The following is a 26,746-nucleotide window of genomic DNA, read 5'->3' as shown; positions in this document are numbered from 1 at the left end:
TAGGGAAGGTGCCCTTGCCTTGTGCTAGACTCGTACCTCTCACTGATAAGCAGTATTTGCAGTTTTTGAAGTGAGTCTACTCCAATTGGTTTGTATAAAAAGTGTGATTTGATAGATGTTCCAAGGTCACTTGAGAATAGAAGGTAAAAGTAGACATGTTTTCCTTAAGGTTTTAATAGGGATGTAGAGGTGTCTCTGGGGAAAGATATTGTATAAGGATTTTTGAATATGCTTTTATTTGCATGTATGCTTCTAATGATAACATATTAAATTTGAATTGCATATGGGTGAAAAATAGACCACAACTGTTTCTACATCAAAATGTAGGGAAGGGTGAAAGCTGACAGTCTGTTCACATTTGATTGCAAAATATCAAAATACTCAGGTTGTTTCTTCAAATACACTAATAAATAATATATGTTGCTTGAAAAACTAGCATACCTTTGGACCATTCGACTATGAGAGTCTCCAGCAAGATCTTGCTTTAAAAGATACAGTGTGGAAAAAAGTGTCACCTGAGTCAAACGAGGACATCTCCAGAACCATAGTGTATAGAATGGAAGGTCGGGGAGAGCAAAACTAAAGAAATGGGCTGTAGTTACAAAACATTCTTCATTATAAAAGCACTCAAGAATCTCTAGATTAAACTTGGATTTGAGTATTGTTTTCTTAATATTTTGCTTGTATATACAATTTGTGTAAATACTGTATGCCATACAAAATCGAATGTCAACATTTTAAAAAAGAATGAAAACAACACTATTAGCTGACATTTGTAGTTCCTTAAGACAAATTTACATACACATAATCTAAGTATCTTTAAAGATATTCCTACTTTGATATACCTGAGTAACTGAAGTAGTTAAAGGTGGACTCTTCAGCTGAGAGAGATGATGTCATATATGACATCGTATCTGATTTGGAATGAAGAGATTGTAAGTATATAACACAAAGTAAAATCTTACTGCCAAAACATAAAAGATAATGAATTCACAAATAGTTTTATTTTAAACGGATATAAATTATGAATCTGATACCACCTGTCTATAATCTTCTAAAGAGTTAAGGCAGGATTAGATTTCATTGCACTGTGTTAGCAAAAATAAGCAAAGTTGATTACCAAGTCTTACTTTTTTTACCAAATATTTTTAGTAAGTGATACTGAGATTTTGACAATAAGAGCAAAGTATCTTGTAATCGCATAAAGCTGCTTTACTTGCATAGCTAGGTAGCTCAGAGGATTATTAGCAGAGTATTTTGAGTGACTTGCTAGGAGCTTGTACTGTCAGTTGGTAGCTAAGGTTCAAAAGTCTGCCTCACTAATAATGCTGCAGTCTATTCTTACAGAATGTAAGTAACATTAGGAAGTAGTAAAGTAGCCATCTGAATGGTGAACAGGAAATATATACTTAAATTTTAGTAAGGATTATTAAAACAGTGTTTACAAAATAAATCTTATTGAATGAATTAATTTTCAACAGATGAATAGCTTTGTGTGTGCATACTTATACAGCAATTTTATTAGATATATTATTAACTGTTTCCTTTTTGTAGTTTGAATTTGCACCTCTTAAGTACTACTTTAGCCATAAAGCTTTTTTGTCTTTTATAACTTTTTGTCTCTTAAAACACGTCTTTTAAAGCTTAAAGAATGGTTCTGTTGGATGGCTTGGCCATCTGTGAAATTGGTCACAATAACTATTGAAATTAGTTTGTGTTCCATGGATAATATTTGGCAAAAGGCCAGTTTTTTCATTGTTGAGTTCTAACATAGATGTTTTGCATTGATGCTGATTTTTGTGTAGAATTCTTTGTTGCTTATGTTGATTTCCCTTTGTCCTTGCCTCCACTGTTTTGTGATTCTTATACCCCACATCTCTTAGCCACCATACAAAGATTGATTTTATTAACTCTGAAGATTTGTCCAAGAATTTTTCGTGAAAACTATTCATTTGCATAAATAATATCTCGCTGATAATTCAGGAGCTAGTGATACATATGGATCCTGTTCACAAAGCTCCCTCTCCTGTTCTGCTTTCCCAAGAAGTTCCAAAATATGCAAGTACTTACATTTTGCACAAGGAAGAGTGTACATTTATTAAAGAATGGATGGGAGATATGCCAAGCTATATAGGTATTCATAAAAGAAAAATAACTATGAAGTAAGGCATATCTATGATAATGAAGAAGCCTGTCTTGAACCATACATGTTTTTGCAAACTTGTGAAGAGCTTCAAGATGTTATAAAAAGTATTGCTGCAAATGGGCCCAAATGATTTTTTTTTTTAAGCAGTGCATTATGAAAGCATACTTGTATTATTGGGCTACTTGACTTTGAAGTAAATAATTATAATAGAATTGCATAAGCAGAATAATTCAGCAAACTAACTTGTGCTGTATTTAAATTCTGATAAAATGAACAGGAACAGTTAAAGGCACTTAGAAAAAAGGGCATATATTATTGAATGAAAAATAAGCTTGTATTTCTATACCAGTTGTCTTCCAAAATTTGGAAGGAAAAGAGAAAGAAAGGGAGTTAAGGTCTATCCATCACAAGGTATAAAAGGGCGAAAATGTATGTATGAAAAAATCAGGTTATGGTAAAACAGCAGTTAGAGAATGATGCAGGTGATGGGTCTGAGCCTGCAGTCCTCTTTATGTGCATCTTCCAGTTGTGTTCGATTAGCTCGGGGCGAGCCAGATGCAGCCTGCCAGGCCATTCTACCCAGCCCACGGGGCCCCTAAAAAATTTAGAAACCTAATATTTATCTGCCCTGGCTGCCTGTCATGCAGCCCTTGGTGACTTGCCAAAACTGAGTAAGTGGCCCTCCACTTGAAATAATTGCCTGCCCTGGATTAGCTGGTATTTAATACTCAGACTAACAAGAACAGTTTGCATTGCTGATTTCACATGCTGAATGCCATTAAAATGCACCTGTGTGAGGCAAGGCATTTCTTGCTGTTGAGCAAATCCTAAGATTTGTTTTTACATTATTTTGAAACAAATGTAAAAACTACAGCTAAAACTGGAGACATTGTTCCAACTGGATGCAAACCTTATAGTAGAAATACAAAACTTGCAGTGTTTACAAATGTAAATTGCAGATGGAATTTAGTGTAGAGGAAACAAATTATAGCTTTGTATTGAGCATGAGTACATTTACAAGACTCAAGTTGAATTCAACATGTATATACCTATAAATAATAATATCCATGGTTATAATTATTCTTTTCAAAGTTTTGAAAGTGGTTAAAATCTTCATGCCTCAGACCCAAAGCCAGTCTCTTAACAGTTAGGAGGAAGCTTTCACTTGAACCAGTTTGCCCTGCAATTTGTGTTTCTCACAGTTTCTTAGTCCTTGTCTAAAGCATCTGGTTATTGGCTGCTGTTGGTGTATGTATTCACAACTAATGGGACCACCGTTTGAACTATTATGGCAATTTTTGCAGGCCTATGCATATGATTTGTAAACAAGGCCCTAACAAACATGGTGCTAGAAGTTAACCATTGCATGTTTGTTGAAGTACATAAAGGTGTTATTGGTCATTTGTGTTACAGGTATACCAATTCTTGATATTCAAGTATTTTAGTTGTTTGTTAGTTTGTTTGTTTTTCTTTTATCAGCATCAATAACATTTCATTGGAAATGTATGTGCTTTTATAAACTTTGTTTTAGCATTTGTGTTGTACTTTTGGTTCAGTTGTGTAAGTTACTCTTTCCATTTTTCATTTGCATTGTATGTTATTTATGTATATTGATTTCTAGCATGCTTATTTTTGTATTGTGTAATAAATGTATTTTAAGCTTGTTTTTTATTGTATTTTTTGTATTTATGAAGTACTACGACTTGCATTCAAGCATATTTTTGGAGACTGAAGTGAGATTGTGAACATGTCTTTTTATTTTAAATCAAGATGAAGTTTCTGGAAAAAGTAGAAATGAGGAATGATTAGTTAAACATTAATTGACGATACCATAAAGATTTCTCCTGTTGTATTTTGTTCTGAATTCTTACTTGGTTTTCTTTTGACTTAAAGTAACAAGTTCAAAAAAATCTGTTAACATTGGTTTTTCTGTTTAACTGCCACCGCTGACATTTTTTTCCCTTCTAATAAGTAGGTGCTAATGTGACTGAGTTCTTAGTTTTACTCATATAGCAAAATTCCTGATGTCGTTTTGCACCCACGTTGTTCAGAGAGATTTCAAGTCGAAGGCTTATGGCAAAGAAGTTGGGAAGCATGTTGGTTGTTTGTTGTCCCAAAAGAATAATTGTGGTTTAAACTTAAAAAAAGTTTTAACGTGTGTATGTTATTTACAATCCAGGAAATATCCCATGCTTCATCTTAACAGTATGACTGTAGACTAGTTTGAGGTTTGAATAGTTGATATAGTGATTCTTGCAGTGTTCTGGGGCAATATCTGACTTTCGAGCAAAGAGTATATAACTTGGCATATTTTGCACCCTCTGTCATAAATTTAGCATTTGATGTTGCTAGATGTAGTGGAAGCTTGTGCAGAAACAGAATGCAGGATATTAGAGATTCATAACAGACATTCTGAGAGGATTTGCTTTTGAGATTAACTATAAAGTGGAAGGGTCTTAATAGGCTTGTTTGTTTGTTTGTTGCAAACTAATAAACTGCAGTAACTCATGACATGCTTTAAAAATAACTATTTTTTAACAGAAGTCTTGAGGATACTTTTACATATATACATAAAAGATCCCTGATGATTATTTTCCATCATCAATCAAGAAGATGAAGATAAAGAGGGGCAGTAACTGTGAACCAGTATGAGCGAGGTTAGAAACCTTCACTTAGTTTTATAGGTTCTTCGTACCTCCTTTTTTGTTTTTGGATGTGTGTTTTTAATTTGTAAACAACCATATTTTGGAGGAGAAATGAGACTAGGGGAAAATACTTAAATTGGCTCAGGCCATCTATTGCTGTACGTTTTAAAAGAATACGATTTTGCATTTCTCTAGGTCTTGATATATTTGTCATTGACTTGTAATGCACAATATTTAAACATGAGCTTCATCACTTAACACCACAATTCTGTTTTTTAATTTGGTTTGTGTTGAGCAAAATAGCATAACTTTTTGTTTCAGTTGGAAAGTTGGATTGAATATTCTAAAATGTTAATATTCAACAACTAAATCCAGCCTTTTTGTTTGCGGTTATGCTTAGAGGTGCGCCATATCAGATTGGCACCGATAAAAGGAAAATTAACATTATCGGCTTTTTTTGGCTGATGTTAACCGGTAATGCACCATTAAATATAATATGTCTTCTGGCTGGGGCCCCCGGACACCGTGAACAGTCGTACACAGTCAGGAATACAGCTGGACAGCATGGAGAATATGCCTTGCAGGTAAGTCTGTGGAGGGGAAGAGGAGTGGGGGAGGAAAGGAGTGCGAGGGGCCAGATCAAGGCCCCCCACAGTGAGGGAGGGAGTGGGGCTGGGTCTGGTGTCTGTCCAGCAGCGGGAGACACAGTCATCACCGCTGCTGGACAGACGGGAATGCGGTATGGCCGGCATGTGGCTCCTGGGGCAAAGGCAGCAAAGCAAAGAGCCCCGAGCCCACAGCAGGCAGCCTGCTTTTGCTTTCGTTCCACTCAGCTCCTCTCCTGTTAAAGTAGTCCTGGCGCTTAAAAATGGTGGAAGTGCTTCAATTAAAACTCATTCAATGAGCTTTAGTTTAGGCGCCCCCACTGCCATTTTTAAGCACTTGGGATGCTGATCTTCGGAACAAGTTGCTCATGCCTCCACCCAACTCCCCGCCCCAGCCCTGGGGTCACGCTCACTGCTCTGTCCCTACCCCTGCCCCACTCCCTCCCACACCATGATGGTCTCCATCTGTGCCCTCCCCCCTCTTCTCCACGCCCCTTCCCCTTTACAAACTTAACTGCAAGGCGCTGCTCTCCATGCTGCCCAGCTGCATTCCTGTAAATCAGTTAACAGATTTCATAGACATTTGGGCTGGAAGGGACCCCAGAGGATCGAGTCCAGCTCCCTGCCCCAGGAGCAGGAAGTCAGCAGGGATCATAGGATCCCAGCAAGATAAGCATCCACATTTGTCGTGAAGGTGTTCAAAGTGGGTGCTTGAACTGCCTCTGGCGGCAGTCTATTCCAAACCTTGGGGGCTTGGAGAGTAAAGAAGTTCTTCCTTACGTTCAGCCTGAATCAGTTGTGTAGGAGTTTGTGACCACTGGATCTTGTCATCCCTTGGGGTGTTCTGGTGAACAGATGTTCCCCCAGATCCTGATGAGCATCCCTGATAAACTTACTGATTGCCACCAGATCACCCCTCAGCCTGTGCTTTTCTAGGCTGAAAAGCCCCATGGCTCTCAGCCTCTCATCATAAGGTCTGTTTTCCTGACCTCTGATTATGCACGTGGCGCTCCTCTGCACTCTCTCAAGCGTTTCCACATCCTTTTTGAATTGTGGAGCCCAAAACTGGATACAGTACTCCAGCTGCGGCCTTACCAAGGTTGAGTACAGCAGGAGAATGACATCCCAGGATTTGCTTGAGAAGCATCTATGATGCAAGCCAGTGTTTTGCTCGCTTTACTAGCTGCAGCATCACACTGAAGGCTCATGTTCATTTTGTGGTCAATCATGACTCCCAACTCCCTTTTATCTGTAGTGCTAACCAGCGTAGCACTGCCAAGCCTATAAGCATGCTGCAGGTTTTTTTCTCCCAAGGTGGAGAACCTTGCATTTTTCAATGTTGAACACCATCAGGTTCTCATCTGCCCATTTCACGAGCCTGTCAAGATCCGCCTGGATCACCCTCTTGTCCTCAGGTGTGGATGTCATCGGCATCCTCAGATGTCAACTCTGTCCTCAGAGTTTGGTGTCATCGGCAAACTTGGCCAGTCCGCTTCTGACACCAATGTCCACATCATCGATGAAGATGATAAACAGTATAGGCCCTAGGACAGAGCCTTGAGGGACCCCACTGGTGACCGTGCACCAAGACGATTGACTTCCGTCAACCACCAGCCTCTGGGTCCTACTGCGAAGCCAATTCCCCAGCCAGCAAATCATGGTGAGGTTGAGGCCGCAGATAGGCATTTTTGCCAAGAGGTGATCATGGGATACTAGATCGAAGGCTTTTTTAAAGTCAAGATATACGACATCAATCTCTTCCCCTTTGTCCAGGTGATAGGTCACCTGGTCGTAAAAGGAAATGAGATTTGTTGCAGGTAGGTCTTGCTTGACCAACCTGTGCTGGGTATCCCTCAGGATATTGCTGTCAGCTAGTCTGTTAAGGATGGTCTCTTTGATAATCTTTTCCAAGACCTTCCCCAGGATAGAGGTCAGGCTGATGGACCTGTAGTTTGCTGGATCTACTTTCCTCCCTTTCTTAAAGGTTGGCATGACATTAGCCTCCTTCCAGTCTTCGGGCATTTCACCAGAGCACCGTGAGTTCTCAAAGATCCATGCCAGGGGCTGAGCTACGGTGTAAACCGTCAGGGCCAGCTGACTTGAAGGTATCCAGCCTGTCAAGGTGTTCCTTCACAAGATCAGCTTCAATGGAGGGTAAGGAATCTCCCTCACTTGGGCCTCCTTGACCCACAGTGGGCAGGGGTGTCCCATGGGACTGGTGAAAAACTGATGCAAAGTACCCATTTAGCAAGTTTGCTTTTTCATGGGCATCAGTTGTCCCATCTGGTTTAGCAGGGGTCCAATGTCGCCCTTGCTTTTCCTCCGGCTCCCCACATGTCTAAAAAAGGACTTTTTGTTGTCTTTGATATTTGTAGCTAGCTGGAGTTCCGTCACAGCCTTGGCTTTCCTGGTTTGCTCTCTGCAGGTCCAGACCAGTGCAGAGTATTCCTCCTTGGTGGTGGTTCCAGTCCTCCATCCTTTGTAGGTCTTCCTTCTAAGACGCAGGAGGTCTGCCAGTTCCCTGGAGAGCCAAGGGGGCTGCTGTGCCCTTTTGCTGCCTTTCCTCAGAGATGGGATGGACTTTGCTTGCGCATCCAGGATTGCTCCCTTGAGGAGCAACCACTCTTCCTGAACTCCCCTCCCATTGGGTTGTGTCCCTTTAGGGCATCACTGACAAGCCTCCTGAGCTTGTCAAAGTCAGCTTTCCTGAAGTCAAGGACTTGTGTATTGCTGACTGACTTGCCAGCTTTACGGCAGATGGTGAAGGTGGTCAGCTCGTGGTCACTGTCACCCAACTTCCCTTCGATCCTTAGGTCGCAGATTAGGTCGTCCCCGGTTGCCAGTATGAGGTTGAGCAGCACTTTACCTCTCTGGCCCATAGACTTCCTGCATCAGATAGAGAGCTTTGCAACTGTTTGGATTTGGCTGAGTGCTCCTTCCACGAGATGTCTGGGTAGTTTGTCTCCCATGACAACCATGCACCGGGAGCACGTGGCCTCAGCCAATTTCTTGGCAAACTCCTGGTGAAGGTCTTGACCCTGGGTAGGGAGTCTGTAGTACACTCCTACCATAGTATCCCCTGTGCTGTGTTCCCCATGGATTTTAACCCAGAAGGTCTCAAGTCATCCACCGTGGGTGCCAATGTTGGCTTGCAGGGATGCGTAGCTTTCCTTGACATAGAGAGCTACACCCCTGCCCCTTTTGTCCACTCAATCCCTCCTGTACAGGTTATAGATGTCTCTACCTGTGGCCCAGTCATGGGTGGAGTCCCACCAGGTCTCCGTTATCCCTATGACATCATAGTTATTTGCATTTAGCAGGAGGACAAGTTCCTTCTGTTTATTCCCCAAGCTCCTGGCCTTTGTGTATAGGCACACAAGTGTCCCTTTGGGGGCCCTTGCCTTGCCCAGGGCTGCTTGCTCCAGGGCTGGGGCAGGGGTGGGCTCCCTTAAGTACCTTGGCCTGCTGGCTTTGCAAGGTCTCCTCAGCGGGCCAGCAGTTGCAGTAGTCCCCCCATCTCCCAGCGGACTTAGTTTAAAGCCCAGTGGAGCAGGTCAGCCAGTCTGGCTGAGAAGAGCCTCCTCCCCAGGTGGAGGCCGTCCCTTCCCAGCAGCTCACTGCCTCTCTCACCAAAGAGCGGACTGTGGTCATGGAAGCCAAAGCCTTCCCAACGACACCAGCGCTGCAGTCTTTGGTTAACTACCTGGATCCTCCTCTCCCTCCTCAGCCCATAGCCCGAGACAGGGAGGATCAAATAAAACACCACCTGTGCTCCCAGATCCGTAAGCCCAGCTCCCAAATCCCTGTGGCGCCTCATGACCCACCTGATGGTGGTCAGTGGGCTGGAGGAGTTTAGGGATCTTCTCCACAACGTCTCGGATGCAGGCTTCGGGGAAGCAGCAGACTTCCCCGGCTAAGGGGGCGGGGCAGCCGGTTACTACCCCTTCAGTCTCCCTCAGGATGGAGTCTCCCACAACAAACACTTTGCGTTTTGTCTTGGAAGGGGGTGGGGGGGGCCGGTAGCTACAGTAGCGCCTGTGTTGCCTGCAGGAGCTGGCAACTCAGCAGGCTCTGCGGGGGCTGCAAGACCACCTTGATCCAACCCCTGGGCTGGACATAATGGGAGGTCCCCGAATCCTCCCTTGTCCTGGAGGGAGACCATGGTCTACCCTCTGCCTTCTGGGGGAGAAGGGCCTGGAAGTAGGAGTCAGTCTCCTGCTCACAGTCCCTGATGGTGTGCAGTCTCTGGACTGTGGCCTGGAGCTCCTCCAGCTGGTGCACCAGAGACCCCAGTAGGGAGCAGACCTCACAAGGGGAAGTAAGTGGTCATGCTCCCAGGACCCAGGGCCTGAAAAAGCAACAGGCAGCCCCTGCATCCGAGAGCCAGAGGCTCCATCTCTGTGGAGCCCAGAACCATGGGCTCCGTCTGGGTGGTGGTCTTTGAGGTGCCAGAGTGGGGGGCCACAGACCCCGAGGGGTGCAGCGTGTGCTCATCCATGTCATGCCACTGGTTGGCTGGCTATGGTTGGGACTGTGTTCCCCAGGGGGCTCACAGGCAGGGCCTTGGGCCCTCTCGCTGACCCTCCTGCGCGAACTCCCGCGCTAACTCACATGCCGGGTGTAGGAGTGTGCCTGTTTGCGTGGCCTGTTTGCGCGGCTCCAGTCGTGCGGCTCCCTGGGGGCTGGACAAAGTAGGAGCGGGGGGGCTGACCTCCTTGGCTCAGACCACTCCCAGCTGGCTAGGTCCCTCCCTCCATGGACCTCTGCTTACCTGGGGCAGGCCAGGGCTCGTCGGGGGGTCCTGGGGTCTCGCTGGGGGTCCCTGGGTTCATGGAGGTGCAGCGGGCTTACACTTGTATGTCTCTTACCGGAGCCAGGACCAAATAAGCTTGTGCTGTTGCAGGGCCCTTTTTAAACCGTGCACACGTGCAGAAGGGCAGGTGCCTCGTTACTTTTTGGGGGCTAGAGGGGCTAAAGGGGGTTCTTCCCCCACACCAAGGGAAGCAAAGGTGGGTAGCCCCCCCTCCCCCGCCCCCCAACCTGGTTCGCACGCCGGCATCTCGGTCGCGTGGCTCCCTGGGGGGCTGGGCCAAGTAGGAGCTGGGGGTGGGGGTGTGACCCTCCTCAGCCCACTTTGCTCGTTCCTAGCTGGTTAGGTCCCTCCCTCCACAGGCCTCTGCTTGTCGGGGGTCCTGGGGTCTCACTGGGGGTTCCTGGGCTCACGGGGTCACAGTGGGCTTACACCCGCGCGTCTTGCACCAGAGCCGGGACCAAAAAAGATCATTCTTGGCGGATATGCCTGAATCGGCTTTTGGTATTGGTCAAGAAAATCTTCATTGGTGCACCCCTAGTTCTGCTTAGATTTGCAATAGGGATGGGTTTATAATATGCATTAGTATATCTAATGCATCATAGGTGGATGTTTTGTCCTATTGCTTTGTTCAGGACTTCAGGTGTCTTGGAGGTAATTCATACAGAGATAAGGTAGTTGGAATAGGAAAGGGTTTTAAAACAGCTTGGACACTTGGTAGTAATATTAATAATTATAGCATCAACACTTGATCGGTTTGCAAAAAAAAACTTTTCTGACAGGTCTCCTAACCGAAGTCTTACCTTCAGAAGTGTTGATGGGGCTGAAAAACAGACAAATCTGTTGACACCTTTTAATATCTTTGTGCATATCTTGAGGGAAGAAGCACTATTTAGTCTGTTCCTTACACTACTGTTTATTAGTGTCAAATTATATGAATTAGCAAAACTAATATGAACATATCATGTTCTGTGTTTTGCATAAAGGTTGTCAAACTCATGCCGGCCAGGTGAATGGCCTGGATTAAGCGCATAGGCCCTGCCTGCTCCCCCGGTACTTCATACTACATCCAGCACACACAGCAATTTTTTTTTCCCCACAATCTGCCCAGTCCAGGGAGGGAGAGGGGGTTAGTAGCCAGTACTTCATCTTTTGAAGATGAGGTTGTATTAATTTTGTGAGTTCCTGGAACCAGAAAACCAGGTAGATAAATTGTCCCTAAATATAAATGAAGACATCATGTTTCTTTCTGTGGAGAATGGCATAAAAAAATCAAATAATCAGTTTTCTGCATTATCAGATTTTCACATGTTGGACAGTACTGAGAGAGAGGGTTCAGATTCAAGTCTGGTTTCTGGTATGGTGATGTTTGTTTTTTCAGACATTTCATGAGGTCAGTGGAATAATTTGGAGTTTATTCAGCCTTTTTCCTCAAAAAAAAAAAATGCACAACTAAAAATGCCCCCCAAGGTCCCCCCCCCCCCCCAAAGAAAAAAATTAAATGATGGAAGTGACCTGTTTAGCAACCTCTCATATTCTCAGAATATGAAAAATCTATTTAATGTGTAGTCTAAACTGGTATGCAAAAGCTGGGCTTTATTTTTCTTTACCTAAATTCAGATGTATAAATCAGTTCCCTAAATGCAGATGTATAAATCAGTTACATGCGTTTAACATGTGCTTGGTTAATGGTGCCTCAGGTAAATTGTACAGATATATCACAGAAATGATCAGTCTTTTCTGTGTCCTAAGACTGATCAGCCTTCCCAAAACAATTGACTGTTATCTAGTAGTTTCAAACCAGTACTTTCCTCTTGAAGTTGTCTCTTTGTTTGTTTATATTATGCATGTACACAAATCTTGATACATGCGCTTACCTAATTAGAAGTAAGGGCTTTAATAAGTTGTTAGGCAACAAATATTTGAAAAAACGTAAAATATCATTTACATTATTTTCCTGTCACATCCAAGATTGTAGAAAAACTTTGTGTAAGATCATAAAGTAAACTGCCACTTTCATCTTTTATGCACTGGTAAGTCACCATATGAAACAGGTGTTCTCATTGCCAGGGTACCAAAGGTCACATCTCATTTGTATTAAACATTGCATATTTTAGTCACTGTAATTTAATTGTGATCTAGTTGGAAGATGCAGCATTTGGCCAAGCATGTGGGACTCCATCTGATTTACTGGATTAGTGTGGAGTATGCCTGTAGGAATGTTACCTCTTAAAGTTGTATTTCTGTGTTGAAGGCTGGCAGTGTTGACCATTTCAGTAAAGCATGATTTTCTTTTGAAAATAATCTTTTGCATTTCAATTAATTCATAAATCAGAGTTTAGAGAAATGTTTTGGGGAGATCTTGATGCAAATTAATACACATGACATAACTGCATTTCCTATTATATGGGTAACTAATAAAAATAAACATTGGCTGGGAGCATATTTCCAGATCAGTGGCCAAATGCATCACGTGCTAAGGTAAAGAATATTAGTTCGAGGCTATTTAGTAAGCCCTCTTTTATTTAGAGTACATGCTGACAATACAGTCAACTAATAACATGGTGCTGAGAACTAATCTTGCTAGCTTCCTTTTGACGTGATTCTTAGTCAGGCTTTCTCCTTGAACCAGACACACTTGTTTGTTCAAGAATTATTTATTCAGTATGAAAACAATTTTTAAGTCTTCAGACAGTAGCAAGCTTGTTTTTGTTTAAAATGTGTTTAGCACGTGAATCTCTCTCTTTTATTTTTTATTTTTTCCTGTCTTCAGCTTTATGTGCCATATATATGGTCAGTAGGCAGGCAAGGTTCTTAGGGTAGATGTGATATATTTTATTAGACCAAAGAAATAGTTGGAAAAAAGTTCTTTGGAAGCTTTCAGGCACAAACACACTTGTACAGGCAGCGGGAGTCCTGCTGTTGTTATGAGGTCTTCAAGGTTAAAAAAGAAGCTGAAGTATAACAGGAAGTCTGTGAAGATGCAAACAAGTATAAGTTTGCAAGACAAAGGTTAGAGATGGGAGGGGAGGGAAAAGTATGAAGGAAAACAAGTGGTCAGTAGGTGAGTTGAATTTCTGTAACACCATTCACAATTCTCTCATTGCGCTTATTGATATTTCTGTGTTTTGAGGTTTGTTTTTTTTTTTTCAAAAGACCAGAACTGGTTTTCATAGATGTTTTAAGGTAACATTTAGTATAGTTAGACTGAAAGAAGTAATTTCTATTAACTCAGCAAGCATAGTGTTTAGTACTAGTCACCCATGTTCAAGAGAACCGTAACTGGGACAGTTGTGGAAAATGAGTACTAGGATGTTCAGGAGCTAGTCTTATGGGAGGAGACTTAAAAGATATGTTTTAACTTGCAATCCTATCCCCTCAGCCTTCATTTTGCTCTCTGAATCAATGGTTCTCTACCTTTTTAGATTCAAGGCACCCATCATAAAATGCTACCTCTTAGTTGTTACTCTTTTTGACTACACAAAAATAATAGAGAAATTCTGCTGAGAAGAACCCAGAAAGACCACAGCAGGTCGAAATGTTTTTAACACTGTGGATTCCAATTGGGGTTTGCACACCTAACAGTACTAAAATTGTGCAGCACCTTGTGGCACCCTTGGAAAAGATCTCAACCCACCCCAGGGTGATGTGGCACCCTGGTTGAGAATCACTGCTCTAAATACATCAGAAGCCAGAGGTGTAAAAACTGGGGAAGTAGACGAATTAAAGGACACTGTTGGCACAAGAACAAATGAATATGAGCTGTCCATGTGTAAATCTAGGCTGGAGACTAGAAGAAGGTTTCTAATGATCAAAAATGAAGTTCTTTTCTGTAGGAGTGTTGATGGGAAAACGGCTCTTAATGTGCTTGTTCATATAGATTTCACTGTTGATGCATGTGCACCCTACTTGCTGAAGTTGGAAGTCTTTTGGTGAGCGACATGGCTCCAATTGTTCTCTTGTTTCCTCCTTTCTGACTTGTAACCAAGAGAAGTAACTTAACAGCTTCTCTGATAGTTATCTGCTGTGTGATTAACCCTTTCAGTGCAGATAGTTATCAATAGGATTAGTGCTAGCAATCAGTCTTTTATTCCCTTAATTTTTTTTTCTACTGAGACATTCAGCTGTCTGGATAGAGCCAAGTCTCCTGGATTTAAAATCTACCCACCTTGATGGGTAGAGGTGAAGCAATCTTAATTAGGAACCCAGGCAAAATGAAGCGTGTCTCCTGGCCAGTTGTGCCAATGTGCCTAGTGTGCTGTACTGGAAAAAAAGTTTGTCTCAGTCATGGTTCACTCACTGCAAGTACCGCTTGGATACTATGAGCACTTAGCACAGAAAGTTTCTGTGCCAAGAACAGACATCCTAAAGGCAGGTGAACAAAGTTATTTAAATGGTAATTGGAGGTATTACTCCTACCAAACGCCTTGAGGTCAAAGGCATAGTACCTAGTCAATAGGATCATGGGAAAGTATGGCTGGAAGAGACCTCACAAGGGCATCTTGTCAAGCCCCCTGCTCAAGGCAGGATCATCCCAGACTAAATCACACCAGCTCTGTGTCTGTCCAAACTGCTCTCAAAAACTTCCCGTAATAAGAGATTGTACAGCTTCTCTAGGTAATCTGTTCCAATGCTTGACCACCCTCATAGTCACAAAGTCCCTCCTAATCTCTAACCTAAATTTTTTCTGTTGCAGCATGAGCTCCTTGCCCTGTGCCCCTACCACTACAGAACAAAGCTTATCTCCATCCCCTCTATAATTTCCCTTCAGGTATTTGAAGGTAGCTGTCAAATCCCCCCACAGTCTTCTCTTCTCCAAACTAAACAGCTCTAGTTCTTTCAGCGCTTCTTCATAAGTCCTGCTTTCTAGGCCCTAATAAATTTTTGTGGAAGAATCCCTTCCCTTGCTTTGCAAGTGACAATTCTGTTCATACAACTCAATAGGCTGTTGGCCTTCATTTTGCCAAAAGAGCACATCTGTTGGCTCACGTTCAGCTTATGGTCCACTGTAAATGCCAGTCCTTTTCTGCAGTACTGCAGCCTAGCCAGTCATTCTCCATTCTGTATTTGGGCATGCAGTTATTCCATCCCAGGTGCAGGACTTCGCACGTGTCCTTGCTGAATTTCATCAGATTGATTGCAGCCCATTTTTCCAGTCTGTCAAAGTCATTCTGGATCCTAGCCATATCTTCAAAAGTGTCTGCAACTCCACCCAACTTGGTGTCATCCACAAATTTGTTAAGCATGCATGCAATGCATCATCCAAATCATTAATGAAAGTGTTGAACAATTATAGACCCAGGACAGACCCCTGGGGAAACCTACTTGATACTTCCTTTCAACTAGACATTGAGCCACTGATGATCTTATGATCACAATTTCATTAAGCATGATGATTTAACCAGTATCCACCTTACAGCACTTTCACCTAGTCTGTATTTCTGAAGCTGAAAACTGTACAAAAGCATTGTTTGCTCAATGTAAAGCTAGCTAGTACCATCTTGGGGTTTTGAAAGGTTATAACAGGGGAACAGAATATTTTCTAGAATCTGTCCAGGTGATGTAAACCAGGGGTGGGCAACATGTGGCCCGGGGGGGGGGGCAAAATTTAGAAAATAAATATGTGCCCCTGGTTGCCTGTCATGCAGCCCTCGATGGCTTGCCAAAACTCAGTAAGCGGCCCTCTGCCCAAAATAAATGCCCGTCCCTGATGTAAACTAACACCTCTGTCTCCTCAGCTAAAGGAACTTCACCAGTCAGAAGATGCCATTTCTTAAAGGTACAGGACCAAGTACCGTGGGCTGTTCCCTGATCACAGGAGACATTTCTTGAAGATCTGCTCAGGTTTTTCAGCCTCAACCAAATGTGAGAAGGGGGATGCAGCCTTTCCTAACAAAAACAGGCAACTCTCTTCCCACCTGCTGGGAGTCCCAACAAGCACTTCATATACTTATAAATTTCACTGTTGCACATACTTTTATTTGCACTCTAAAGTTTAGGATGGTTACCATGGCCTCTAGAATAACTTATCTAGATCCATAAGAGTGCTTAGCCTCTTGGATGTCTGTGTTTAGAGAGCCATGTATCTTTTTTGCAGGACATACTTGAGTGTATTGACAAGGAACCTCATTTTCTCTGTTGACAGAACTGAGAGTCTTTGCCAAATTGCTGGCCGAGTGGTGGCAGCTTACCTGAGAACATTAGTAGGAGTAGTATATGTTTATCCATACCTTGACAGACCTAGTTTATTTGAAATGAATTTCTGCAATATATGACCAACTACTTTAAATATTCTTTTTGGCTCACCTAGGATTCAAATAGAAGTTGGTAAGTGCTTGTCCAGAGGATAGAATTTATGAACTTCAGATGTAGGTGTCTCAACAGTTTGTAAGATTTGTCAGCTATATACAAATTCCTCCACAAATACTACTTTAGATCTTTTTTCAAATTCCTTTGATATGTAATCTTCCATAACACAGTATGGAAGGTCTGGACATGACCTAGCCATGACAGTACATGTTCCCTCAGAAATCCTGTCATTAAACTAGAGCAGGGGCATTCAACCTTCAGCTTGTGGTCCAGACCCAGCCTGTAGAACCACCTCATCCTGCCCATACAGCTCCCTATGGTCTGGAAATCAGGGTTGGCAATGTCAAATTTCCAGGCCTGTGTGGGGGTTTGGGCCCATAGACCAGATCAAGCCCATGAACTGACTTGGCACTGTTCATCTGGTCCATGGGAAGAGAAGGTTGCACACCGCTGAACTATAGGAATGATCTTCTAAAGATATGTAAGAGGCTGTCCAGTAATGCCATCCAAGATGACAGGTGCTTTAGATCTAGAGTGGAAATCTCAAAGACCATCTAAAGATTCAAGATCTGTTCCACTTAAGACACTTACTTACACAGATAGTTTAAAGCTGAACTATTTATCATCAGGTATTATAAAGGCCTAAGTTTGTCTGTCTGTCTCTGTCCACAATGCTTTATTTGTACTCTAATTAGCTGATGAAAACAGCCAATCAGAGTGCTTCAAGCATGGGGGAGTGCCGCCACGATTCTGAAGCCACACTGAGGCCCAGACAGAGGGTGGGGGACCTGGCCTTGGCTCCCCCATCCCGCTCCCTGCAAGAGGCAGAACAGCGGCCGCGTGGGGCGTTAGGCGGTGGCACTCCATCCCAGCCTCCCACTAGTGCCCCGCCATCGTTCTTGACAGGCAGTTGGCTAGTATATCAGACTTGCAAAGCAGTCCTACAGGTACTAATCATTCAAATGAATAGTACGATGACAGTAATGTCTTATCAGCAAGAAAGGAGGAAGGAGCAAGATACACTCTTACTCCTTTGCTAAAAATTCTCCCTTCCCAATACAAAATTAATATATTGCTCTCCACTTACCAGCTTTACAAAATGTTCTCTCAAATCACCTCAGCTTGCACTTTGGAAGCAACCATGAATAGCAAGTGAAAGAAAGGACTTGCATAGCATATAGGGTCAATCAACCACAGACCTATTTCTAGTGAAGAGGAACGGGAAATGTTCCAGGTTCCACTCCAGAGCCATGATGGGGGCATCCTGACAGCATGAGTTGATAGCTTATGTGAGGAGTTGCCTTCCAAATGTCCAAAATCCACAGTAGAAAATATGCTGGTGGACTTGCTTTGCCAAGCAGACCAGCACTTCCATCTGGGCACGCAACATCATTTGTTGTGTCCTCCTGAGCCCCAGATACAGTCTTTTCTTATTGCTAGGAAATCTAGAGCTGGCTCTGGTTCCTTATGACTCCACAAAGTAGAGGTACCAGTTAACTATCCTTTTACAATTGCACATTCTTGTTGGACACCATAAAATAGTGGGATTCTTTAAAGGCTTTCATACATGTGTTTTTCTTCAGTTGGGGATCTTTTTCTTGCTTAGGATCTCACCCTAATGCAACAGGATTATTGGTCAATCTTTAGAGCACCTGACTACATGTTTTGGGTTTTTTTTCCCCCTGTGTATTCATCCTAATGACATTTATATCCAAATTGTAGGCATATGGGCACTCATGGTTGGACTTCCTTTTTATTGTTCATAAAGAGAGGGAAACCTGAAGTTTTTGTCTAATCTCAAAGGGACATCTGGTGTTCTACCACAGGGGTGGGCAAAATGCATACCCAGGTGGTGGCCAGACTCTGTTTCCCAATAGCCCCTGCTTGCATTGCTGTGGCTGGTTTCTGTGGAGACCCCAGGAGTGGCAGGGTCATGATGGCACAGGGCCAGGGTTTCCATGGAGACCTGCCCAAGCCATTGTGGCAGGATGCACAGCTGGGCAGGGGGTTTTGCGGTGGTGACGGTGTGGTCTGGAGCCAGGGCACAGCTATGATCTGCCTTCATGCCCGTGCGTGGGCAGTGGATCGCAGCTCTAGTCCATGCTGTCACTGTTGCAAAATCCTGGCCCAGAGCAGCTCCCCACCCAGTTGTGTGCCCTGCCAGCACTGCTTCGGCTGGTCTCCATGGAAACCCTAACTTTGCCACTCCTGGGGTCTCTGCAGCGACACGGGCAGGGGCTACTGAGAAATGGAGTCTGCTGCAGGCCCAATCCGGGCCATGAGCCAGACTTTGCTCGCTCCTGTCCTACCCTTTATGCTTTGGGGTGGGCAACATAGACACCTACTATGCAGTTGCAGTCTCCGAGAGACATGGCTGGCCAAAAGAATCTGAACCCAATTATGTGGGATGCATGTATTGCATGAGTAGACTACATGGAGGCAGTATAATTTTAAAGAATCCCAGTTATTTCAAGGTAAGTTATCATTTCATTTCCTTTAATCTATTATATGGATGAAACCATTCTTACCAAACTTGTTGTCTTTTCCCAGTAACTAGTTTATTAATGTTTTGAACTTTCTTTAGAACTAATCGGTACCCAAATGGTTTGATTTGTCTTCAGTTTCACTGCAGAGCCCTTCAATTATCACCATTCTTTGAAGAACTTTTGCTCAGTAATCTCTATATTTGTAAGAGAGAACTTTTGATATTAATTGATTTATAGCATTAGCTTGCCTTCAGCCATCTGTGAAACACTAAGACCTAAAAGTGAACTGCCAAACATTTTTGTACTGGATGTGGATTCAGTGGAGGACTTGAACAAATCAACTTCAAAATAGTGTTACCTAGAATTTATTCATGGATCTTAGCATTCTTTAGGAAAGATGGTATTCTTTGTTCCTCTTTAACAAACTGGAAAAATATTGAACTGCTTACCCAAAGACATGATGTGATGCCTTAGTTGAACATGGGACTAGAACCAATCTCTCCTGACTCAGTCCTGCCCCTGAGCCATGTTCATGTTTGTATGTTCTAAGTTTCATTTAGACTCCTTTAAATGCATGGTTCTGCCTTTCTTTCTGTTAATATTTCAGATGACTGAGAGTTTTCGTGAATAACAGGGGCTCCTAGGGTGAGGGGTCTTGTGCGGGGTTATTTTTTTAACCTGTTTGAGGTTAGGTTATTACCTAGATATGCACATTTGTACATTGCATCTATACACAGTTTCTAGGACCAGAGGCTGCTATAGCAAAGCATGAATTCACTTTTAGCTCTTGCATCATAGCTCTAGGTATGTTGGGAGTAAGGTCAGCTTTTTTTGCTATCACACCATTATTATATTTTAAAAATAATGAGGAATACAAGTCAGTCATGCAGCAGTAGGTGGGAGATGAGTCTTGCACAAGTGTTGTTTTTAAGTCCTTATGCTATCTTAGCAAGTTTTCCAAGTTCATAAAATCTAGTGTGAAGAAGATGCCCACCTGTCAGAATATCATGCCAGGAACCAGCAGAGTAGCTAGCATGGTCCTGTTTGTTTAGTTTATTTTTAACACGTTTATTGCTCTATCCAGAGCTGAAAGAACCTCTCGTAGAGCGATGGAAAATGTAGATAAAACATTACAATATCCAATCAGTTCCCATACAGCAATATGCCCAAACTGGGCTGAAACACCATGGAAACTCACGGGTTGTAATTGATCCTAGGTGGGAACTTAAAAAATGGGAGTGCAACAGCAGGCTCCCTTACCTCCTTACTCATTTTGTCCTAAATGCATTGCATTTTAGTAATTGTGAAACCTTTACAGAAGTGTATGTTTCCAAATAAATCACTGCTACTGCCTGTAAAAGCACACATTACAGGACAAAATATAGTCTATAGAATGTAAGTGGGTCCTTGTTGTAGATGCATACAACATCTAAGTGAGGCTTCCTTTTTTGATATAGCCGGGCACATTTTTTTGGTGAATAGTGAGTTTGAAATATGCATGGTATGCATTAAATAGTTTCAGCTTGGAAAAAAGTGGGGGTGAGATCTACAGTTCATGCTGCTACTGAACCATATTTTATGTTAATTATTTTCAGAGTTCTACTGCTGGAGGACTTCAGCTCTTTTGCTTTTAATGCATTAGACAGGTACAGTTTATAAGAGGTAAAGTGTAGTCTACAGTGAAAGCTTTTTTTTTTTTTATGCCATTCTGGTATTGTTCCTGATTAGAGCTGGGGAGAATTTTTTTGCATGAAAATTTTTGGCAGAAAATGTGGATGTGTGAACACCAAAATAATATATGAATGCATAGCAGTTATACCAAATGTATTGCTTAAAAACAAACAAACGCTTGCCAGGTTTACTGTTGTTGTTTTTTTAATTGATCATTTGTTTGAAACATTTCTTTTAAAATTGTTTTTGCCTTTATTTAACTTCAGCCAAATGAATCCTTTTGATCAATGCAAAACATGTTTTGTTTAAAAAATGATTTGCCAGAACTCTTTAAATTTGTTTTTTCTCACAAGGTATATTGAAATTGCCAGCAAAGCCAAACAGTTTTTGTCAAGCTGTAGCCTAAATGCTGACATGAAACAGGATGAAAGATAGCTCATTCTGTACGCAGTGCAAGTTCTTACCCTTTTGGAAACTGGATGGTCATCTGTGTAAACTGGCTGTTTTATGATGTGGGCATTTTTCACCTATGAACTAGTCTGAAACTCATTTCACAAAGCATACACAGCAGCTGTCAGAGAAATTTCTGATTATCATCTCTATCCAGGTATGGATTCAGATGAATCACTTGGGGCTATAAGGTACTTTTATTTGTAATACTGATATACAGTTCATCTTTAGAAGTGTATAATTAATAAAATATAATGGTTCCTGAACTGGTATATAATATTATCTGCATCTGTGTCCTTAGCTACTCTTCACCATTCAGACTCCTTGTGGTCTTGGCTAAGGGAAGACAGCACAAACTTACATATTTATACTGCTGTCACAGAGGTATGACTACAGTTGTTTAGATATGTCCACACTAATATTGAACTGCTACCACTGTGTCTGTGGCATCACAGAACTTGTTGCATGCAGGCTGTGTAACTTGCTTGTTCATGCTGCCACAGCTATATTGTTAGTAAGTACCCAACTAATTAGTTTAAAGCTATGTATGTACTACAGTCACACTGCTGAGTCATAGGTTAGGTAGCATTACCCACACTTAAAATATTGTGATGTGTGTAATTAAAATGTAAGACAATTATTGCAAGCAAATAAAGATTGCTAAAAAGTGTTGGTAGGTCAGTGTATTCTCTATCAACAGCTTAAACTAATGTGATTTAAGTGCTCTGCAAGCAGCATTTCAAGTTACTTCCACAGTGATGGCTCCCAAACTAACTCCATGGTAGTGGCTTTGAAAGTTAATGCTATAGCCCCAGCTACAAAAACAAATGCTACACCAACAGCTTTTGAAGTTAATGCCATTGAAGTGGGTAGAATTCTCTTTAGCAAGCTAAAACCCAGCTTGGAAGAGAAAAGTTTGAGTTTGTGCCACCTAGAGGAAAAGAGAATGTATGGGAGGATGTATCTTTAAAGTAGACTAGTAGAGTGAAATGCACAGCGTGGAAAGGAGGGTTTAGGTCAGTAAAAAATACATCTTGGAATCAACAAGTAATGACCTTTCTTGTACTTTGAACTTAGATTCAAGAATTTAGGGACAACAATGAAGAAAATAGACAGAAAAGGAGAATAAAACAAGCCCTCCCTCCCCACCACCATCTAAAACAGCAATTTTCGATCTTTTAAGACTCAAGGCATTCCTTGAAAAAATGGCAGCTCTTAGCTTTTACTTATTATATAACTATGAAAAAATACTAACAGCAGTTTTCCTGTTGCAAAGAACTCGAAAGAAATGCAGCAACTCATAATGTTTTGAGACTATGGATTCCTTATCCCTGGAAAAAATTGTTAAGGGATCCATCAACACCAGTCTAACAGAAGGCAAGCATCTGAATGCCAGCCAACATGGCTTTGTGACTGACAGGCCTTGCCTGACCAATCTCATTTCCTTCTGTGACTAGGTAACCTGTGGAGAGCTTATGGAGAGCCTAAGCCTTGTGCTCAGTTCCCTGTTCGAAATATTTACCTTAAACACAACTGAGTATTCAGATGATTCATATTATTAGAGCAAGAATTCTGAAAGCATCTCCTTGTTCATATTACCTAATGGGGTTACCCTGGATTTGTTTCCATGCCATGCTACTTGAAATGCTATGTGACCATGGGTAAATTACTTACCCCATCTATGTTCATCATGCTGTGTGGATATACCATTAATATTGATCCATCTGCTGAGGTCCTGGGCTGAGTAGTGTTACATATGTGCAGATTATAAGAATGGCGATGTGTGAGCTTAAATGGTACATTAAACCTGTTTCTATACTCATTTAAGATGCAGTTTTCACAGCAAGAACAAAAGAAACGGTCAGTTTTAAAAACTATCACTGAGACTGTAGTGGAACAGAGTTAGGCCAGCAGAGGGCATTTGAAAATTCTACCCAACAGCTTTTAATGTTTGAAAATCAGTATTATAATTTAGACCTTATTAGAAAAAAATATTTTTACTTCTTAACAAGGAATTCTAAGTTAATATAATCTTCTGGCGAAAGCTGTAGTAACTATGCTAGTGGGTATCAGTCTGAAGAAGGAATTTCCAAAAACATAATTTACCTTAAAAATTTGATATTTTAAGAGAACATTTGACTACCATATTTTATTGCATACAGTATACCTTTTTCCAAAACCCACCTGCTGGAAATGTGCACATTATATGCAAGGAAGTATGGCAAGAGCAGTTTCTGCTGCTTAACAGGCAAAAGTAAAGTCTGCAGTGATTTATAAGGAGCAGAAACATGAGCAGGCTTGGCTCCATAACTATTGCTACTCAATTACTCAGTACAAGGAAAGATACTCCCCTCACCACCCCCACCCCTTCATTCTGCCTTTCAGAAACAAGATGCATATCTTATTCCAGGGTGCACTGTACATGAGAAAATATGGCAGTCTGTATACACTTAGACAGCAGTTACCCATACCAACTAACTAACATGACCTAGGGAGGAGGACTGCAGTGTGTGTGTGTGTGTGTGTGTGTGTGTGTGTGTGTGTGTGTGTGTGATAAAATAAAGTGATGTACATTTCTGAACTAACTGGTATAACCTTATGTTTGAGCCTTTCATATCCTTCACACGGTACCTCCTGACTTCTTTTTACCCTTTCTGCCTTTCCTCACTTATTGTTACTAATCTCTTCACACAAATTGAAAAGCTGCCTCCCCCTAACCACTTGTAGATTTCAGAGCTGTTTTCTGTACTGTTTGATTCCAAACCCTTACACATTGGAAACATTTGATTTATAGGCTATGTTCAGATTTACAATAATCAGAAGCTTAGACTAAGTCTTTAAAAAATAGGAGGCAGAGGTGAGTTTCTTAATCCTTATTTAATTTTTGGCTTTATGCTGCAATTTAATTTTTTCTGATTCAGGAGACATCCTAGCAGCTGTTCGATATGGCTTATGTTGGCACGTTCTAGGATTTAAAAATCTGTTCACTGCTAAAGTATCAGTTTTAAACCTGATTCTCCTCCACCCCCACACCAAGACTAAGTCATGGGATGATAGTTACCTTGTTCTTTATTTTATTTTTATTTTTGTGCTAAATATTCGTAAGGGATAGCTTTAAGCACAGGTTACAAAAAATGTCCATGATGGCTTAGATCTAGGTAAATTTGAATGTTTGATACTTTGTACAGTTGCATTGAGACACTGCCCCCTCTTCTGTTGAATGGAACTAATTTGGGCGTATGCAGAAGTAATTAGTCCATCCCCAGAGATGGTCCATTTCTCTATTTATCAGGTCATCCAGAGAGCTGAGAAGACAGGAACACTGGTGGTTTATCTATCCCGTCAATATGAAACATTAATCCTGGTTCACCAGACACTTACTTTAGACAGCTCAGAATCTATTTTTTGAATTGTAGAGTTAATCCAGCTCTGAGCTGGATTAGTGATGGCATATCCTGTTAACAATAGGTGTAAAAGCTCAGCAAGTATAACAGCTGTTGCAACATTCCCCTCTCAATACAGACCATTGATGCACACACAACATTATTTGGCAGACTGCACTTGTCCATGTCAGTATGATTGTCACAGCTGCCAACCAAAGACAACCTCAGCAGGCTGAGGTATGAGCCAAGAGTAGGAACACAAAGAAGAGATCACCCAGCTCTTCTCCCTAGTCAGGTAGTGAAATGGAAGCCAAGTGCATTCTTCCATCCTGACCTGCAGCCTAGAAATAATCTTCAGTAAATCTTTCACACAGATGATGAGGGAAATTTAGGGGCATTGATTTTGGCTTCAGAAAGTCCTTGATTGTTGTTCTAGATGCTGCAAGAAAGCTGACTTGACACTGAGAACGTAGTTAAATTAGGCTGCAAGTCATCCTTCCTTGTGGGACGGGGACTAACATAAACTAGCACTCCTACATACTTTTAGCCTAATCCCACTTAGGACCTTTAACTGCCCTTTTCTTACATGAAGGTTGAGGGTGTGTTTAGGGGATTGGCCAGGCATAAGCAACCCCAGAATCTTTCTTTACAACTTTTTGAGGTGTGCCCTTCCTGAATCCTGCTTCTAGTTTATTGATGCACTAAACTATTAAATGGGTACAAGTCTTGGCTGCTTGCCGTATTGCTGCAACTTGACATTTTCAGCTCAGTTTACCCCCTGGGTCTGTGGGCTGCTCAGAAGAGGTGAAAAAGCTTGTGCTGTTTATGCTTGCATGATGCCTGCAGTGAGGTCCACATGCCTGTCTTCCTGAGTATCCTATCCCCTGGCTCACAAGGAAGTTGAGTGTTTTGCCAAAGGTGAAAGAGAGGAGCCTGAGGTCCCTGCAGGATCAGATAATATTTTTTTTGAGGGGGATTTCTCTTAAGACCTGTTCCAAGTGGATCCTGCGTGTGTCATCTAGTTACGCAACTCAGTTTATTTCACATTCCTTCCATTCACCAGTATTATGTGGTTTATACCTTAGTGCTCAAGGAGTGTGATTGCAGGTTTTTCTGCATGTTATATTTGAAGACGATACATCCATCATATTAAAATACAAATGCAGGCAAGGTGTCAAGTTATAGATGTTGTATGTTGAATGGTGGGTGGGTAGGGGTGTGTGTGTTCATGTGGAGCCACCAGTAGGTCAGGCTGTTTTGTGTTCTCTGCTGTTGTTGTTCTGTGTGAAAACCTTTAGTCAAGCCCTTTATTTTGTACGGTAAAGATGGCTGCCTCTGACTGATCTCCCTGAGGCAAACAAACCCCTGCAATCCACCGAACAGACAGATTTGCATCTCCCCTCTAATATTGAGGGACCTGCAAAGATTAAAATTTGAAATTGTTTCACTATCGTGCAAGGACTTTGGAAAGGACAGACTTTGGAAACCCCAGTGTGATGCCATCAGCCAATCTATCAACAGATGCATTAATGTTGTTCTTGACAGCAGCCCACAAGAGGATTACCTAGAAAATATTAAAGCCAGTGATAATAATAGTTAATGAAAGATGGTGTAATGCTTTCCAAAGAGCACAGGAGGACTCTCAGGAAAGCAGGACACACAGCAGTAGATTAAAGTCTGGGTGCAGTGACCTTCTTGGTTAAGAGCTTCCGATGGAATTAATCCAGCTTTGAGCTAAATTTTTTTTTTCCAAAGGCATATTGTTTTTTTTTTCCTGCATGTATAGCAGTTTAGTTCTTATCTTCTGAAACAGACACAGGGATCCGTGAAGGGGCTGCAGAAATTCAGGGTGTTCACATTGCCTTTGTGGCCAAAATTGTAATGTAACTGATATAATTTTTATACTGTAACAATATTGATTTCCTTCTAACAGTATGAATGCAAACAAAATTTGTTACACTTTTCTTTGACTCAGGGTTGGAAATTTAGTTAAATTTTAGTGTTAGTCCAATTACACTGAAGAACAAACATACTTCAACAGTGTTGGCTTGTACTACTGGGGAGATCTACTCCACCCCAGGGGATCTATACGGCATTAACTGAATTTTTAGTCCTTTGGTTTTGAGGAACAGATTATTCTGGTAAAGTTTTGCTTTATAAATGTCCGAGTTCATTTCTTGCCCTTTTGTGGTATTGAAAAATCCTTCTGCCCTGGGAATTTTGGGTTTTAAAATGGGGGGG

The 26,746-nt window shown here is 41.9% G+C and overlaps 1 protein-coding gene across 2 annotated transcripts in view; it reads left to right on the top strand.

The window, feature by feature from the left end:
• The window catches only part of GLS (glutaminase), a 100,004-nt gene that overhangs the window by 59,110 nt on the left and 14,148 nt on the right, over window positions 1-26,746 (top strand). Inside the window, exon 15 of one of the 2 annotated variants that reach the window (XM_025191135.1) lies at window positions 437-3,812. The exons of the other annotated variant lie outside the window; for it this stretch is intronic. Coding sequence (XP_025046920.1) covers window positions 437-583 — 147 coding nt within the window. The 3' untranslated portion in view covers window positions 584-3,812. Of the gene's footprint in view, window positions 1-436; window positions 3,813-26,746 lie in introns of those variants that run through there. 2 annotated transcript variants of the gene reach the window in all.

This window comes from Alligator sinensis, unplaced genomic scaffold, assembly GCF_000455745.1.
Source record: "Alligator sinensis unplaced genomic scaffold, ASM45574v1 scaffold351_1, whole genome shotgun sequence".
Classification (NCBI taxonomy): domain Eukaryota; kingdom Metazoa; phylum Chordata; order Crocodylia; family Alligatoridae; genus Alligator; species Alligator sinensis.
Note: the sequence above shows the minus strand (reverse complement) of the source record. Positions and strands in the feature narration are given on the sequence as shown.